Source organism: Perca fluviatilis, chromosome 3, assembly GCF_010015445.1.
Source record: "Perca fluviatilis chromosome 3, GENO_Pfluv_1.0, whole genome shotgun sequence".
Lineage (NCBI taxonomy): Eukaryota > Metazoa > Chordata > Actinopteri > Perciformes > Percidae > Perca > Perca fluviatilis.
Window position 1 is genome coordinate 233782 of NC_053114.1, and position 17480 is coordinate 251261.

At 40.1% G+C, this 17480-nt stretch overlaps 1 protein-coding gene across 1 annotated transcript; it reads left to right on the forward strand.

The window, feature by feature from the left end:
- The first annotated feature begins 3320 nt into the window (after positions 1-3320).
- On the forward strand, positions 3321-17448 carry ap3s2 (adaptor related protein complex 3 subunit sigma 2). The gene is made up of 6 exons (XM_039794340.1): positions 3321-3529; positions 4034-4125; positions 9099-9210; positions 10076-10147; positions 12589-12696; positions 16382-17448. The coding sequence occupies exons 1-6, from the start codon at positions 3461-3463 to the stop codon at positions 16505-16507; spliced, it is 579 nt and encodes a 192-aa protein (XP_039650274.1). The 5' UTR covers positions 3321-3460; the 3' UTR covers positions 16508-17448.
- The last annotated feature ends 32 nt before the right edge of the window (positions 17449-17480 follow it).

The following is a 17480-nucleotide window of genomic DNA, read 5'->3' on the forward strand; positions in this document are numbered from 1 at the left end:
ATTTCACCAGCATTTGGCTGGTAAACGGTGCTAATTTAGAACCCTGCTTGTAATATCAGGTTGTATCACAGAAAATCATCACGTAGTCATGTCTTTTGCATTTTGGTAGCAAATCATGCAAAACATTTGGCTCTGGGTTTCCTCTGAAATGCTGCCATCTCGAGGTCAGCGGACCCAACTGCGATTTTACAGTAAAATCAAATAGAAGAGGGAGGGGTAAAACTCAAAATTTAAATTTTATGAAAACAATGAAAATATTAATGTTTTCCTTTTGAAGACATGGTTTAAAATATTAATGATGTTGTTGTGGGAGGTTGCAGTAGATAGACTCCGACAAATGCTTTGTCTGAACTATGGAGCTCAACAGGGATTTCAACTACTAACCTAAAAACCACAAAAAAGAGACAAACAAGTCATACTGTAGTCTTGTAAGCTGAATATATAGGGAAAGAGTGTCATCCCTCATATGTGGGGATTTCAAAATAACTTATCTCACCACACTGACTTTCACGTTTGTTTGATACACAGTCAGGTCCAGTTGAAATGATCTTTTGAGGTCCGAGGCCCAGTCTGAGGATGTGGAGGTCCAGCAGCTTGTGATGCTGTGAGAGAAGCAGACAGTAAACAATAGAAGAGCCCTGACAGTTTTGATTATTCCTCTAATTACAGGCCGCTTTTATCACTTCACAGAGCAGAGCACAGAGGCATTATTTGAGCCACACATTACCTCAGTTCTGGCAGACAGCACTCGGCATCCGTCACAATCCAACAATTAGCACTGTGAGAAAAGAAAATGCACATTAAAAATGAAGTAAATATCAGTGGCCACCCAAGAGTCCAAATACAGTGAGTCACCCTCTAACAAGTGCTCACTGTACCAACATGACCTCCCTGTGCCAGAGAATGTTGTGCCTGTCCACTTGCATTTGTTAAGTCCCTATTAAAGTCCCCATGAAGGCAGCCGACGGGCCCACCTACCTCGACTGTCCCACTAAAATCCATTCTCACACTGCACTCATGTGGAAATAAGCCTGTTTACCACCAACGGGTCACACATGCTAATGAGCGTCTGTTTGTTTTCCACTGTGCTCATGCAGGATGAAGGGAATTTAGAGGGGAAATAATAGACGATATACAGACAACAGCCCGGGTGGCTATGCTGCACTAATGATGAAAAAACGTAGAACAGAGAATTAATGGATATGAAATCAGAACAGGAAATGTGGTCTGACATTTTGATGTTGCTGGGTCACAGAAATACAGAATGTTGGCTGGCCTGGTTAGGAAGTGGTGGGGCAGTTGTGTCTCAAGAGTAGACCACAGCTTTGTCTGATGAACCCCCTCCTGACAGGTAAGGTATATTATTGTGTAGAATTAGAAACTTGTCTACACCATAAAGTGTAGATCCTATACAGGCTTTGGTCTATATTGATGACACAGCAATTAATCCTCAAAATGGTAATTTTGTATCTTCTCCCAAGAACAAAAACATTTTCTTAATTTAGTTTTTTGTGTCGGGCTCCACAGGAATGTGACACAAAGCTTGATCCATTCCATGATCTTGATAATGACCCATACAGAATAAAATACAACAGTAAGTCTGATAATTGTTTGTGTTGTGTGTGTGTGTGTGTGTGTGTGTGTGTGTGTGTGTGTGTGTCTTGGTTAGAATCGTTGCCTCACACCAAGGTCCAGCGAATACAGTAAATGCTGACCCTGGTCCTATCTTTGTGCCCAAAGACATACAGGTGAGATGAGGTGGCCTGGAGAATCTAAATTGTCCATAGAAAGATTAGATTAGACTGTTTCCCTGCACATGTTGTTTCCATGCCTAGTTCCCCCATGAACACCACGACCGTGATTAAGTATTGAGGATTAAAACATTCTTATTTCATTCAGTATAGTATGATCAACTACAATCCATTTTCACAGAAAACTGCAAATACAAACTTGGCAATATGCAATTGTTAAATCTGTATCTGTATCTGTTTATTTGCATTATCAGTTAAATCATAATTGATGTATGTTAAAAGAGCCACAGGCTCAGAGGAGCCATATTAGATATCTGCCTTTCACTGATCAGTGACACAGAGCAATATTACACAGCTATGGAAATATTTCACCCTTGCGTGCATGCATGGAATAGACAAAAATACTTCACAGTACAATAATTTAACTGTATATAACATACTGTAAATAAATGTATTGTTCCTTTTGTCTAATACAATTTTCTGTCTTTGACACACATATATTGACTTTTATAGCTCACAAAAACCCACAAAGAAAGGTAGAACTGGTGGTTTGAGATGTCAAGGCAGCGTGAAGACAAAGGTACAAAGGGTCCAGTAATTACATGCAGCACTTGCTGGTGCATTAGTCACAAAGACTGCAAAATGATGTAATGTGGCAGTAAAAGGTCTCAGAACTCCTGATGATGACAAACCAACATTGACACGTAATAGGATATTGACTTTACAAAGCTACACACGGACTTAAAAACACTTACCAAAACAATATTAACTTTACCAAACTGCTATACTACACAATTTACTCTACAAATGTCTCATGTCAATGTGTTTTGAGAATTAGTGGACATACAGATAACTAATGTTCATAAGAAGCAGGGAAACAATAAAGTTCACATACTGAATATGTTTCATAACTATATTTTGAGTGAATTCAAGCCACAACGTATGCTGTAAATTCAGTTATCTTCACATTTATCCAGTCCCATTTTACCCAACACATCATGTTGGAACTGTGATTTTCTCTTTTGAGTATTTCTGACTGATTTGCACATAAGTTGCACATTTCACCTCACCTACATAAAATATATTTAGGACATTTTAAAGAAAGAATCGTAGCTCATTTTTCAATGAGTACATTACATGGGTTATGGCATTAGCGTTATCCTGGTTGTGATCTGATTCGGGATATGTTTACATGGAACATGAAAAAATAGTTATAGACCTATCCCTGTATAAATGATTCAAACAGTATCCAGGTTTCTGATCATCTGGGTAGAGTTGTTGTAGTGTCTTCATTTATCTCCATCTCAGTCACTATTGTAGCCTACCAATAAAGAATGTTGAGAAACCTGGATAAGGTGTTAACATGCCACAGAATCCTGGTTTATATCATATCAACGTTTCTGAAACGAGGATATGATGTTTACATGTGCAACACAAACAACCATACTCCATGAACCTGCTTCTTTTTTCTTTGGTATAGACTGAACAGCACAGCCCATGATGCAAACGCACTCAATGACCTGTCCGGACCAAAAGACCGGAGGTATTTGTTTGAGGTCGACTGCTGAATGTGGAGACGCAACCGGATGTAGCCAATTAACTCATCCGGCAGCTAGCTGAGAGGCCGTTTAGCACTCTAACTAACAGTCAAAACCTTAATAATTTAATTATTACTTTATATTGTCATTTGACAACACCAAAGAACAGTCATGATTAAAGCCATCTTGATATTTAACAACCACGGAAAACCGCGGCTGATCAGATTCTATCAGTATTTTGTAAGTATTTGGGGGCTGTTGTTCAAAACATTAGCTAGCATTGTTCACTCTTGTTTAGCTAGCTAGGGATTAACACCACATAGTTACCTAGACCTCGATATATAAGTGTGTGTGTGTGTGTGTGTGTGTGTGTGTGTGTGTGTGTGTGTGTGTTAGAATGTTTGTCATGAACTAAGACAACATAAACAACTTACACAACGTTAGCCGATGCTATCTTGCAATATTGTAACGTTAACTGTTAGGGGAATCAACCGCATAGCTTATGTAATGTAACTTATGCAGCAATGTAACTTGTTACTTTCAGTTCCTTCCTTTGCCGAATAGGCAGCCTCTCTTGACAACATATTTTAATTTTTAATTTTTTTATTTTGCGCGACTTTTAGTACTATATCAGCCAGCTAAATGTTAAGAATGAAAGCACGCCAACCAAAGGGACTACATTTCCCAGAATTGTTTGCGCTTGATACCCAGTGGAACCAACGTGTTCCCATGGTTCCCTTGCAGGCGGAGGACATGCAGCAGCAGATAATTCGGGAGACTTTTCACTTGGTTTCTAAAAGAGACGACAACGTCTGCAACTTCTTGGAGGGTGGAAGGCGAGTATTGCTGTTTGCTAGGATTATGTACCAAACTCACATGTTGAATAATTAAGCATGTATTTATAATACATGTACAGTACAGGCCAAAATTTTGGACACACCTTCTCATTCAATGAGTTTCCTTTTTATTTTCATGACTGTTTACATTGTAGATTCTCACTGAAGGCATCAAAACTATGAATGAACACATATGGAATTATGTACTTAACAAAAAAGTGTGAAATAACTGAAAACATGTCTTATATTTTAGATTCCTCAAAGTAGCCACCCTTTGCTCTGATTACTGCTTTGCACACTCTTGGCATTCTCTTGATGAGCTTCAAGAGGTAGTCACCTGAAATGGTTTTCCAACAGTCTTGAAGGAGTTCCCAGAGATGCTTAGCACTTGTTGGCCCTTTTGCCTTCACTCTGCGGTCCAGCTCACCCCAAACCATCTCGATTGGGTTCAGGTCCGGTGACTGTGGAGGCCAGGTCATCTGGCGCAGCACTCCATCACTCTCCTTCTTGGTCAAATAGCCCTTACACAGCCTGGAGGTGTGTTTGGGTCATTGTCCTGTTGAAAAATAAATGATGGTCCAACTAAACACAAACCGGATGGGATGGCATGTCGCTGCAGGATGCTGTGGTAGCCATGCTGGTTCAGTATGCCTTCAATTTTGAATAAATCCCCAACAGTGTCACCAGCAAACCACCCCCACACCATCACACCTCCTCCTCCATGCTTCACGGTGGGAACCAGGCATGTAGAATCCATCCGTTCACCTTTTCTGCGTCGCACAAAGACACGGCGGTTGGAACCAAAGATCTCAAATTTGGACTCATCAGACCAAAGCACAGATTTCCACTGGTCTAATGTCCATCTCTTCTGCTTGTTGCCTCTCCTTAGCAGTGGTTTCCTAGCAGCTACTTGACCATGAAGGCCTGATTCGCGCAGTCTCCTCTTAACAGTTGTTCTAGAGATGTGTCTGCTGCTAGAACTCTGTGTGACATTCATCTGCTCTCTAATCTGAGCTGCTGTTAACTTGGGATTTCTGAGGCTGGTGACTCAGATGAACTTATCCTCAGCAGCAGAGGTGACTCTTGGTCTTCCTTTCCTGGGGTGGTCCTCATGTGAGCCAGTTTCGTTGTAGCGCTTGATGGTTTTTGCGACTGCACTTGGGGACACATTCAAAGTTTTCGCAATTTTCCAGACTGACTGACCTTCATTTGTTAAAGTAATGATGGCCACTCGTTTCCCTTTACTTAGCTGATTGGTTCTTGCCATAATATGAATTCTAACAGTTGTCCAATAGGGCTGTCGGCTGTGTATCAACCTGACTTCTGCACAACACAACTGATGGTTCCAACCCCATTAATAAGGGAAAAAAATTCCACTAATTAACCCTGACAAGGCACACCTGTGAAGGTAAAACCATTTCAGGTGACTACCTCATGAAGCTCATTGAGAGAACACCAAGGGTTTGCAGCGCTATCAAAAAACAAAGGGTGGCTACTTTTGAGGAATCTAAAATATAAGACATGTTTTCAGTTATTTCACACTTTTTTGTTAAGTACATAATTCCATATGTGTTCATTCATAGTTTTGATGCCTTCAGTGAGAATCTACAATGTAAATAGTCATGAAAATAAAGAAACACATTGAATGAGAAGGTGTGTCCAAACTTTTGGCCTGTACTGTACATCTAAAAATAGATGCACTACTATGAGAAAAGCTGCTGCAGCTGTACTATTTTTGTTTATGTTGTGATTTGTTTATTGCTAAGAAGACTGAGGTAGTGTGACAGTTAAACTACTTATTTTATACATTTGGAGACTTTTAAGTTTGTGCTGGTAGAGACTACAAGGCATGACATTTTGACAACACTTTGAGACTCACTACTTAAGCCCTGGGCCACATTTGTAGGTTTTCTCTATTTGGTTTGATGTGTCACTACTACCATAGACTGTATAATATGAATGGACAAAGCAGCTGCAAATGCAGAAGTGCCTTAAAGCTGCATTCTATCTGAATTCCAGAAGGGGGCAGCACATGCAGTTGCAAAAGGAGGTCGGTTTCTATAGAAGTCTATAGCCCCTGACACATAGGGCTGGGTATCGTTCAGAATCTTTCGATCCGGTGCCAATTTCGATACCTCAGTTTCGATACCGATTCCTAACGATACTTTTTTCGATACCATATGTTTTAAAATCCATTTCAACATCAACAAAAATACATTAAACACAAAGCTTTTATTTTCCACCTTAATTGTGAATCAAAAAAAATTCTGGTAAAACTGCTCACTCAGAGTAACATTAATAAAAGTGCCTTGCCTTGCAAGCTCAGCCTGTCAGTCAGTCATCAGGGCAGAGAAACCACCGTTGTGGCTGCTTGTAAGAGGAAGTGTAACGTCAACAGCACCGCGACCGCTTTCGGCTCGCCATTAATATCATATCGCAGCAAACGCTGTCTGCGTGAAGTTTTAAAAAACTGTAACCAGACTTGAAACCAACCGTGACTCTCTGTGACTTCAACAAAACTGCAGACAGTTTACTCCGTCCACACCTCTCCGTGTGTGTGTGTGTGTGTGTGTGTGTGTGTGTGTGTGTGTGTGTGTGTGTGTGTGTGTGTGTGTGTGTGTGTGTGTGTGTGTGTGTGTGTGTGTGTGTGTGTGTGTGTGTGTGTGTGTGTGTGTGTGTGTCGGTCGGAGCTCCGCTCCGTGTCAATATGCAGAGAGGACAGATAAACTTGCGCTCATACGCTTTTGGAACCAAAATTTGGCACCGAAAGAATTTTTCAATACTCATAGGATTGGAGTATTTTTTTCGATACCATAAAAGTATCGACGTTTGGTACCCAGCCCTAAACACACCAACCTGACGGCTGACCGTCAGCAGAAAAGCCGTTCGACTGATCAGTCGGCTCCCTGAGGTCCAAAAAGTGCCTTAGAACACACCAAAGAGACGCCGTCTTGATGTAATACAAGAAATGAAAAATGACAAACGTGTCACGTGGGTCTGGCTTCTCCAGCCGATCTTGTATTTTATGAAAGTAGTTCACTGAAACGTGTTTCTGAAAACATTTTAAAGGTCCCATGGCATGAACATTTCATTTTATGAGTTTTTTAACATTAATATGAGTTCCCCCAACCTGCCTATGGTCCCCCAGTGGCTAGAAATGGTGATAGGTGTAAACCGAGCCCTGGGTATCCTGCTCTGCCTTTGAGAAAATGAAAGCTCAGATGGACCAGTCAGGAAGCTTCTCCTTATGAGGTCATAAGGAGCAAGGTTACCTCCCCTTTCTCTGCTTTGCCCACCCAGAGAATTTGGCTCACCCATGAGAGAGAGACATCATGGCTTTCAAATGAGCAAAGTGGCAGTTGGTCAAGGCCACACCCCCACCCTCCACCTTGCCCCCCCTCTCTCCTCCTCAATAGCTACAGACACAGAAATGGCACATCCTAAGGAAAGCTCATTGTGGGACTGGCTCTAGTGGCTGTAATTCTGCACCAAGGCTGGATTTCGGGAAAGACACTTCAGATACAGTATTAGGGACCACTAAGGTCTATATAAAAGAGACTTCAGATACAGTATTAGGGACCACTAAGGTCTATATAAAAGAGACTTCAGATACAGTATGAGGGGACCACTAAGGTCTATATAAAAGAGACTTCAGATACAGTATTAGGGACCACTAAGGTCTATATAAAAGAGACTTCAGATACAGTATGAGGGGACCACTAAGGTCTATATAAAAGAGACTTCAGATACAGTATTAGGGGACCACTAAGGTCTATATAAAAGAGACTTCAGATACAGTATTAGGGGACCACTAAGGTCTATTTAAAAGAGACTTCAGATACAGTATTAGGGGACCACTAAGGTCTATATAAAAGAGACTTCAGATACAGTATTAGGGGACCACTAAGGTCTATTTAAAAGAGACTTCAGATACAGTATTAGGGGACCACTAAGGTCTATATAAAAGCATCCAAAGAGCACCATGTCATAAGACCTTTTAAGAGAAAAATAGGCCGTGCAGTTGCTGAACCTGTCTTTCAGATCGACAAAGGTCAGTTTAAAAGATTTTGGTCAGATTTTGAGAGGCGTTCGCTCATCCTGCTCGTTATTTCTGGGTTAGCACTCCACCAATCAGATTGGTTGAGTGAGTCCGACTGCCCGCCCTCCGACCCAGCAAGTCAGGCCTACCAAAATGAAGGCCGACAGCTCCTCCGACTGAACACACCGAACAGACTCCAGTCACCGATCTCGCCAGACTGTCCGACGGCCGATTATCCGGTTGGTGTGTCAGGGGCTTATGAGAAAGTGACCCACTTCTCTCTTGATTTATTACCTCAGTAAACATTTTCATAATGAGTGTATGGTCTCAATCGCTAGTTTTAAGTCTTCTGCAACATAGAATGATGTTTTCATTTTTATAGAATAACGAAAAAGAATAACGTTTAATTTTTTTCTGTAACGGCAAACTCAACGACTCATAGCAGATCTCCACAAACCAATAGGTGACGTCACACATGCTCTGTCCATTCATATTCTACAGTCTATGGTCACTACAGAAGCTGACCTCACGTGGCTGACTGCAGCTGCAGTAGCATGACTTTAACCATTAGATGGAGGCAAACCCACTCAAGTAGACCTGGTCTCAGTACCTTCTTTTCATTTCTCTTATCCAGAAATATTCAACAGGGGGTCCGTGACCCTTAGGGGGTCTTGAGAGTTAGTGCAGGGGGTCTGCCAAATTAGCATTTTTTGCATGTCTGAAAATATCCATTAACATGAATCTAACATTTTAATAGCAAACATAAATTGGCCTATTTTCATCCATGCGTCCCAGTTTAATGCAACTTAATTTTATACAGTAGATGTAGTAGGGGGTCCTTATTCTGTCTCTCTTTTAGCTAAGGGGTCTTTGGCCTAAACAATGTTGGAGATCCCTGCTCTAATCAACTCATTCACGTAACAAATTGTTACAGTCTCATTGGTGGCTCTGACTACAAGCTGATTTACCGACACTACGCGACCCTCTACTTTGTCTTCTGTGTGGACTCGTCGGAGAGTGAGCTCGGCATCCTGGACCTGATCCAGGTCAGCATCTGCTTTATTTAATTGTTTTGTATAGACACATTTAATGTGAGGGTTTTGGAAGTAAAATCAAACATCACCTTCTGTTTGCTCATATAATGGTCCAAACTTGAGCTACTTAACAAAGCTCCTTTCCATTACATTATGCCGCATTTGATTAATTTTGGGAAACAGACCCCTTGCCTACTTACTGGTTGTTTTTAATGCCGAAGATCTATGAAATAAAACATACTCTACTGTTGATTTCAGTATAAATCTTATAAGATAGAGACAGTAAACAATCCAATAATAAAGATTTTCCCACAGGGACAATAAAGATGTCCATGTGGGGAAATATTGTTTCACTTGTGATAGCACATAAGAGATATAGTTCATTCACAGCTACAGTAGTGCCCTAAAAAGTTAAGAAATGTCAGTGTTTAGGATCGGAAGTGAGTTAGTTGACCTGCTCAGTGCTTCCACTGATCACTGACATCAGATATTTATCAGCACAACCCCCTATTCTTAATAAAAGGATAAAAAAGGACCCACTGTCGGGTAATTATCAATATTGGTATTATATCTAAAACCAATCACTGTTTTTGTAGTTTAGAAAATGTTTAGTATGAGGCCAACCACTGACTTTACTTACTTATTATTATTATTATTATTATTATTATTACTTACTTATTCAGCAGACTTCTGAACTGTGTTCATTTATTGACGATAATACAAATCCCAGAGGATGTCTAGAATTTATCCCACCCTCCAATATAATCGAAATCTCAAAATATAATCTTTAAAATATTTCTCTCCCTGAGAACAACATCTGAAATGTTTACTCTACTACATGAGATCTTTAACTGTCCAAAAACCTTCTCTGCTTTAGGTGTTTGTGGAAACGCTGGATAAATGCTTTGAAAACGTCTGTGAACTGGACCTCATATTCCACATGGACAAGGTGAGTGGGGAACAGGGGAGCCTTTTCTATCATGGTTACCTGCAAGTGTTTTTGCTACTGTTGGTGCCTCCACGTTGTGCTCAGAGGCATACCAGTAGCTTTAACTTAGACATATATTAGCAGCACAGAATGACCTGCTCTTGAAATTATGCCCCTTTCCAGTGTCGGAACAATCTTTACTGTTGATTTTTAACCTGAGGGACAACAAATCTCTAACAGCTCTCCCATGAGATCTTACATTGTCTGTCAATGTAGAGTTCAAAATAAAAGTAAGCAAGTAAATGAGGTAAGTTAAGGGCAGAAGGTCAACTTCTACATTTGAAAAAAAAAAATTCTGCCACTATATTTGGGTGTGTTTTATGCAAGTGAATTTGGTAGGCCAAAGCACATTGGCACAATGTTGTAGCTTGAAACATATAACCTGAGGTAATTATGGGCCATCCACACCAAGAACAATAACTATAACCATGTGAGCGTCTACACTGCTGAACAGTGGTGTCAATCACACACTGCACGCTCCAGCTGATAGTAATACATAATACACTAATACAGCAGAGGTTGCAACATAATGTCTGTGGTATAATATCCTACATATTCTTTAATACGGGTACATTTTATATACCGGCGGCCTCCTCCAGGCAACATCGGAGCACAGAGCTCCAGAGCAGACGGGTGGGTGTCACATCTGTGCAGAGCACCGAACAAAAACCAGACACATCACCCACAGTATGACAGTAACATCCAAAACACGATTCCCTCACACTAGTTTCTGTGACACGTGCCGTGTTGTAAACTCAGATGGATTTTGATTGGCTGTCAGTGTTTCTATTGTTCATCAAATCACTCTGAAAGGGATCCCAACGATATTGTTCGCCACTGTTGTTGTTGTTATAGTTACTGGAGTTAGAACGATTTTTAAAACTATGTATTTATAGTTATCTGTCTCGTTGTGGATGGCCCTTAAGACTACAGGAACATTAGGGCCATGCACACCAAGTCTGTTATTTTCATCAAAAAACTCCATTATAATTACTGTATGTGTGCCAACTCTGATACAGTTTGTTATTAATGGTTTTGTTTTTCATATTCAATAAAAGGTTCAAAGGAGGGGAATGAGCTGTAGAGAGACATTACCCCGAGGTAATGCGTAGTGTAGTCATGTGTGTAGTCATGTTTTCTACTCAGCCATCTGCTTAGCAGGGACAGCTGTGTGGTTGTAATGTATCCAGTTCCTTGTGGCGTGTGGACCCAGCATTTTGAGTAATGCTGTTCATCAAAATGAGCTCCTCGCACTTTACAGTAGCTTCTGAGAAAGTAATTCTACAGCTTTGAAATTCCTTTGCTTTTCAGCTTTGGAAAACCCATCAGGGTTTCTTCTTGTAAATGTCTTATCAGATGGTACTTTTAAGAAATTACATTTGAACCTGAGTTGGATCTGAGTTAGATGTGTTGCTGGAGACTAATCACACACATCTACGGCCATCTTGATTGAATTTTCCCAGCAGGAAATTGATGTCATGTGGTGCACTGGGGTTTGGCCTGAGGAATTTTCCCAAGATGTAACTTGAAAATATTTCTACTAGAAGAAAACCTTTTGCTCTCAGTAGGCTTTCCTACCTGGAGAACACCGTCCTGCATAGCATTGTAAAATTTAAATTATACACGCATGCAGGGTTAAACAGACTTAATATTACAGGTCGGATAGATACATGGACAGATTCATAAATTACAGATTCATTTTAATTTATTTTCCTCCTGTGATTTCATGCAGCTATTACTGATAAAGTGCATTTTTTGTATGGAGAACATTTAGGAATATAGCTTAAAACTACAGTTGGTAACCTTCATAAAAGAATAACGTTTTGCTATATTTGCTCAAACTGTCACGATATCTACCATGTCTTACTGTCAAGATATAGTGACCGTTTCAGCAAACGTGACAAAAAATATTCTTATAAAAGTTACCTAATGAATACTGAACCTTAGTGGTTTCAAAGCTGTTCCATGCATGACTGTTTCTAGTTTATCATCTTTAACTTCAGAGTAGTTTTGCAATAGAAGAGAGTCTCATGTTTCCTGAAATATTTTCTGCCCACAGGAATTCACAAATCTCAATTTAGGAGTGACATTACGTTCCAGAGAGGACTGAACTCTCCAGCATTAGATTGTGTACCTCTCTCTGGCATACCTTCTGTATGATTTGGTATAAAGAAACGCAAATGGGCAGGGTTGCAAATACTGAACTTCACACTGCTTTAAACACCTACATCTGGCTGCCATTTGGAGGAGCCAGATGTGATGAAATCCAGTTTTAATTATTGAACTTTCTATCTGATGTCATTCAAAATGTTCTGTTGCATTTGGCAGGTAATTCAGAAGTCACAGTAAGCATGCAAAGAGTACTGTTCTAATGACTGAATTGGCGCTGTGTCTGTCTGCAGGTCCATTATATCTTGCAGGAGGTGGTGATGGGAGGCATGGTGTTGGAGACCAACATGAATGAGATCGTAGCCCAGGTCGAAGTGCAGAACCGCATGGAGAAGTCAGAGGTCAGTCTCTTAGCTACATTAAAGGACCATGCTAAGTTTAGTTCTCAAATACTTTCATAAAATACTGACAGTAGGCATGCAGGAGTTTTTTTTTTTCTTTTCAAAGACAAAGAATCGTATGCCAATCATTTCAAAGATTGCAAAGATCACATACAAATTTCACTCACGGTGGCTTTAAAGGTCCAATGTGTAGGAATTTCTCCCATCTAGCATTAAGTTCATATATCGCAACCAACTCTTTCGCACCACGCAGTTCAAAGTAGGTAGCGACGGTAGCTTTCAAGCTTCAAAAAGCCGGTCTCTTGCTCTTTTCAATCTCCTTTTTATTTTTCTGGGTCGAAGAAGAAGACTCCTGTTCCTGAAATTTGGATTTTGAATACGTGTGGTCTAGGGCTGAAACGATTCCTCGAATAATTCGATTACAAAAAATCCTCGATCCTCAGTCTGCTGCTGGCGACACATGCCAGAGCGTAAATAGCGAGAGGCTAAGAGAAGAGACAGGCTGGAGAAAACGACAGAAAGGGTCCAAAGTTTGGAATCAGTTCAAACGTAATTAAAACTAAAACTCTGTACAGTATGTCTACTGCAAAATCAAACTAGCTTACCACGATAATAGCACGACGTCAGTGCTTTAGCATGTCAACAGAAAACATGGAGTCTAACTTAATCATCCATTCCACGAAGAGGACCGACTAAAGTAAATCCCAGAGTCGTATGGACGATGAAACTACACCAAACACAACAACTACCAAAATTAAAGACAAGAAAATCCGTGAGTGGTGACCACGATCTGATCTAAAGAGCTGACGTTGACTATCCCTTCGGAAAACCCAGCTGATTGCTTTTTTTTTTTTTTTTTTTTTTTTTTTTTTTTTTTTTTTTTTTTTTTTTTTCTCTCTCTCTCTCTCTCTGGAGAAACAGCTGATCAACGATCTAACAGCATAAGTGTAACAGAGCTGTGTGACATTATAATCAAATATATAAATGAAAATAGGTTGAGTATAACTAATACTTACATATAGGCCTACTGTATATACAGATCAGTCTCAGGTTGAAACTTGTAGTTCTGAAAGTTAAGTTGCACAACTTCATGTAATGTTTGTGTATGTTTAATGTATGCCTTAGTTTGAGGTTGATATCATTTGAAAAAAATTTTTTTTATATGGCACTTAAATGCACTTAATGTTTATTTTTTTGAGAGATGATATTGTAAGCAATGTAGGCAATACAAATGTGACTTTTTCCAAAAATATTGCTTTTTTCCCTAGTTTGGGTTGTTTAAAAACGTTAGCAGCATCTGTGACTTTATCATGTGACAGAGAAAAACACGAAAGCCGGAGCAGTACGTCCTGTATGTCCCTTACCGGCTAACGTATTTCAAGATGGAGCATGAATATGGAGCATCTACCCCAGTTCATGCCAATGCAAATGTAACATTTCAAGCCAAAAGGAATACTTGGAATTGATGGTGGTGGTAAATATTCATGAAAAAGGACAAGTTGGTGAACGGGCAACACAGATTTTCATTCATTCAACCTTTATTTAACCAGGAAAAGTCCCATTGAGTTACAGTAACTCTTCTCCCAGGTAGTCCTGGCCAAGACTGGCAGCAAAAAGTTTCAAAATACATAAAAGACAGGAAAAAGGTTACATACTACACCACAAATCTCTATACATACACTATACATAGTAGAACACAAACAAGACATTACACTTAAAGTGCCCATATTATGAAAAAAACACTTTTTCTGGGATTTGGGGTGTTCTTTTGTGTCTCTGGTGCTTCCACACACATACAAACTTTGAAAAAAATCCATCCATGCTGTTTTGAGTGAGATACGGTTTCTGAATGTGTCCTGCCTTCAGTCTCCTGGTGAGCTGTTCATAATCGGCTCGGACTGTGACGTCACAGTCCGAGGCCGATTTTAAAAAACAGTCCCAAAGCTTGATGTTTCCACCCCCCCCTGCTTCACAGTAGGTATGGTGTTCTTTGGATGCAACTCAGCATTCTTTCTCCTCCAAACACGGCGAGTTGAGTTTTTACCAAAAAGTTATATTTTGGTTTCATCTGACCATATGACATTCTCCCAATCCTCTTCTGGATCATCCAAATGCTCTCTAGCAAACTTCAGACGGGCCTGGACATGTACTGGCTTAAGCAGGGGGACACGTCTGGCACTGCAGGATTTGAGTCCCTGGTGGCGTAGTGTGTTCCTGATGGTAGCCTTTGTTACTTTGGTCCCAGCTCTCTGCAGGTCATTCACTAGGTCCCCCCGTGTGGTTCTGGGATTTTTGCTCACCGTTCTTGTGATCATTTTGACCCCACGGGGTGAGATCTTGCGTGGAGCCCCAGATCGAGGGAGATTATCAGTGGTCTTGTTTGTTTTCCATTTTTTTAATAATTGCTCCCACAGTTGATTTCTTCACACCAAGCTGCTTACCTATTGCAGATTCAGTCTTCCCAGCCTGGTGCAGGTCTACGATTTTGTTTCTGGTGTCCTTTGACAGCTCTTTGGTCTTGGCCATAGTGGAGTTTGGAGTGTGACTGTTTGAGGTTGTGGACAGTAGGGGTGGGAATCACCAAAGGCCTTACAATACGATATCATCACGATACTTATGATACAATACGATATTATTGCGATTTTAAACATATTGCAATATTCTGCGATATATTGCAATTCATTAACTTTTTTCCAACTAAACATTTTTCCCAATTTCAAATTATCAACATCGGTTTTATCTAAAAAGATACATTTCTCTTTGTTCATCTCACTTCAATTGTATTGCTGCAAAATCAGATTGTCAAGCAGACAAACTGACAACACATATATAATGAAAGATTGATACTTGGCGTCTGTGTATCGATACAGTATTGCCACAGAAAATATTGCGATACTATGCTGTATCGATTTTTCCATCCACCCCTAGTGGACAGGTGTCTTTTATACTGATAACAAGTTGAAACAGGTGCCATTAATACAGGTAACGAGTGGAGGACAGAGGAGCCTCTTAAAGAAGTTACAGGTCTGTGAGAGTCAGAAATCTTGCTTGTTTGTAGGTGACCAAATACTTATTTTACCGAGGAATTTACCAATTAATTCATTAAAAATCCTACAATGTGATTTTCTGGATTGTTTTTTTTGTGTACCTATGATGAAAATTACAGGCCTCTCTCATCTTTTTAAGTGGGAGAACTTGCACAATTGGTGGCTGACTAAATACTTTTTTGCCCCACTGTATACAGTTAGAAGATGGCTGTGTCTCATGTGACCTTATTTTTTGTACACGTTGTGACTATACAGATGTATATAAATCACAACATGGAAATAGGATCCATGTTCCAACATGGAAATAGGAACATCACTTATTCGGAGCAGTAGGCTAGTTGGAACCAGTTACCTGCAGGATCTGTGCTAGGCTAAGCTAATGCTGGGGGTGTCAGACAGAGTTACAACACACACGGAGATGAGAAGGGTATGTATGGACTTGTCTAACTCTGGGGGTTACGGTGAATAAGCTAAAGTCCCAATAAGTCGGCGTGTTCCTTTTAAAAGGTTTTTAAAAGTATTGAAAGGTGGAAGTGATTTCTAGTTTTAAGGTGTTTTGGAGTTTTGATAATGAATAACTAAAACCGTTACACACTGGACCTTTTAAAGGTGTTTGCCATGTTATTTTGTGTTGGCAGGGAGGTCTATCGGCGGCCCCCGCTCGCGCCGTCTCTGCCGTGAAGAACATGAACCTTCCCGAGATTCCCCGCAACATCAACATCGGAGACATCAATATCAAAGTGCCGAGCCTCTCCCCGTTCTGAACGCCATTCCAGCTGAGCTCTGCAGGGCTGATGTACTACTGATGCAGTTCCCCCTCCACCCTGTTCTGTTGTTAATACAGAGAAAACATTTTATATGTGTATTATGGAACCACAGCAGCTTATTCTCCCACTCATTCCTATCTTCTCACATGAACGGGAGATGAGCAGTGAATTCTTTTTTGACTTCTACTGTATACATGTTACAGATTGCTCCAGTTGAAGGATTTGCACAATAATGTAAAGTTTGATTCTATAAAACAGCAAGAGCATATTTATATGTATTTTATGCTATTCTTTCTGTTTTATTTTTTTTTATTTTTCCAAGTTAATTTCCTAAATTGACTGTGTTGGCCCAGTGTGTATTTTCCTGCACAACTCTTCCAAATCTGATCCAAGGTTTGAAAACTTTCCTTCTGTCTAGAGTTAGCTTTTGGACTCGGCACAGTTCTCTGTAATAAGATCTTTTGGCTTCTGTATTGGGTTATAATTACTCAAACGCATATTCCAAGTGTGTGTTCTTACAGACTGGGATTAGACTCCACTGCTTGGCTCTTGTCACAATTTGTCTTTCCTTCTCTGTAATATATTGTGTCTCTGATGTCCATGTGATTTGTGAATATCATTTTTGCAGATTGTGCTCTGTACGGCAAATGTAAATGCTGTTTGGTTCGAGCCAAGTTTTAATGTGCTGTGATAGGATCTTGCCAACATCTGCTCAGAGAGGCAACAGACTAACTTTTGATTTTGGATCTTTAATCATTTGTATAAAGTTTGTTTGTGTCTTAATGCTTGTATTTAGTGGTCAGATAGAATCATATTCATTTAAGCCATACTCTGGTTTTACCATTCGTCCTGTCAAGCCTCTCCAGGAAGGCATTGGAATGTGTCTGTGTCAAAGACTTTCTTCCTCATGGTAAATACAAAAAAAATTTAAATACAAATCCCTGTGGCTGTGCTTTGTTGTGTGCCGACT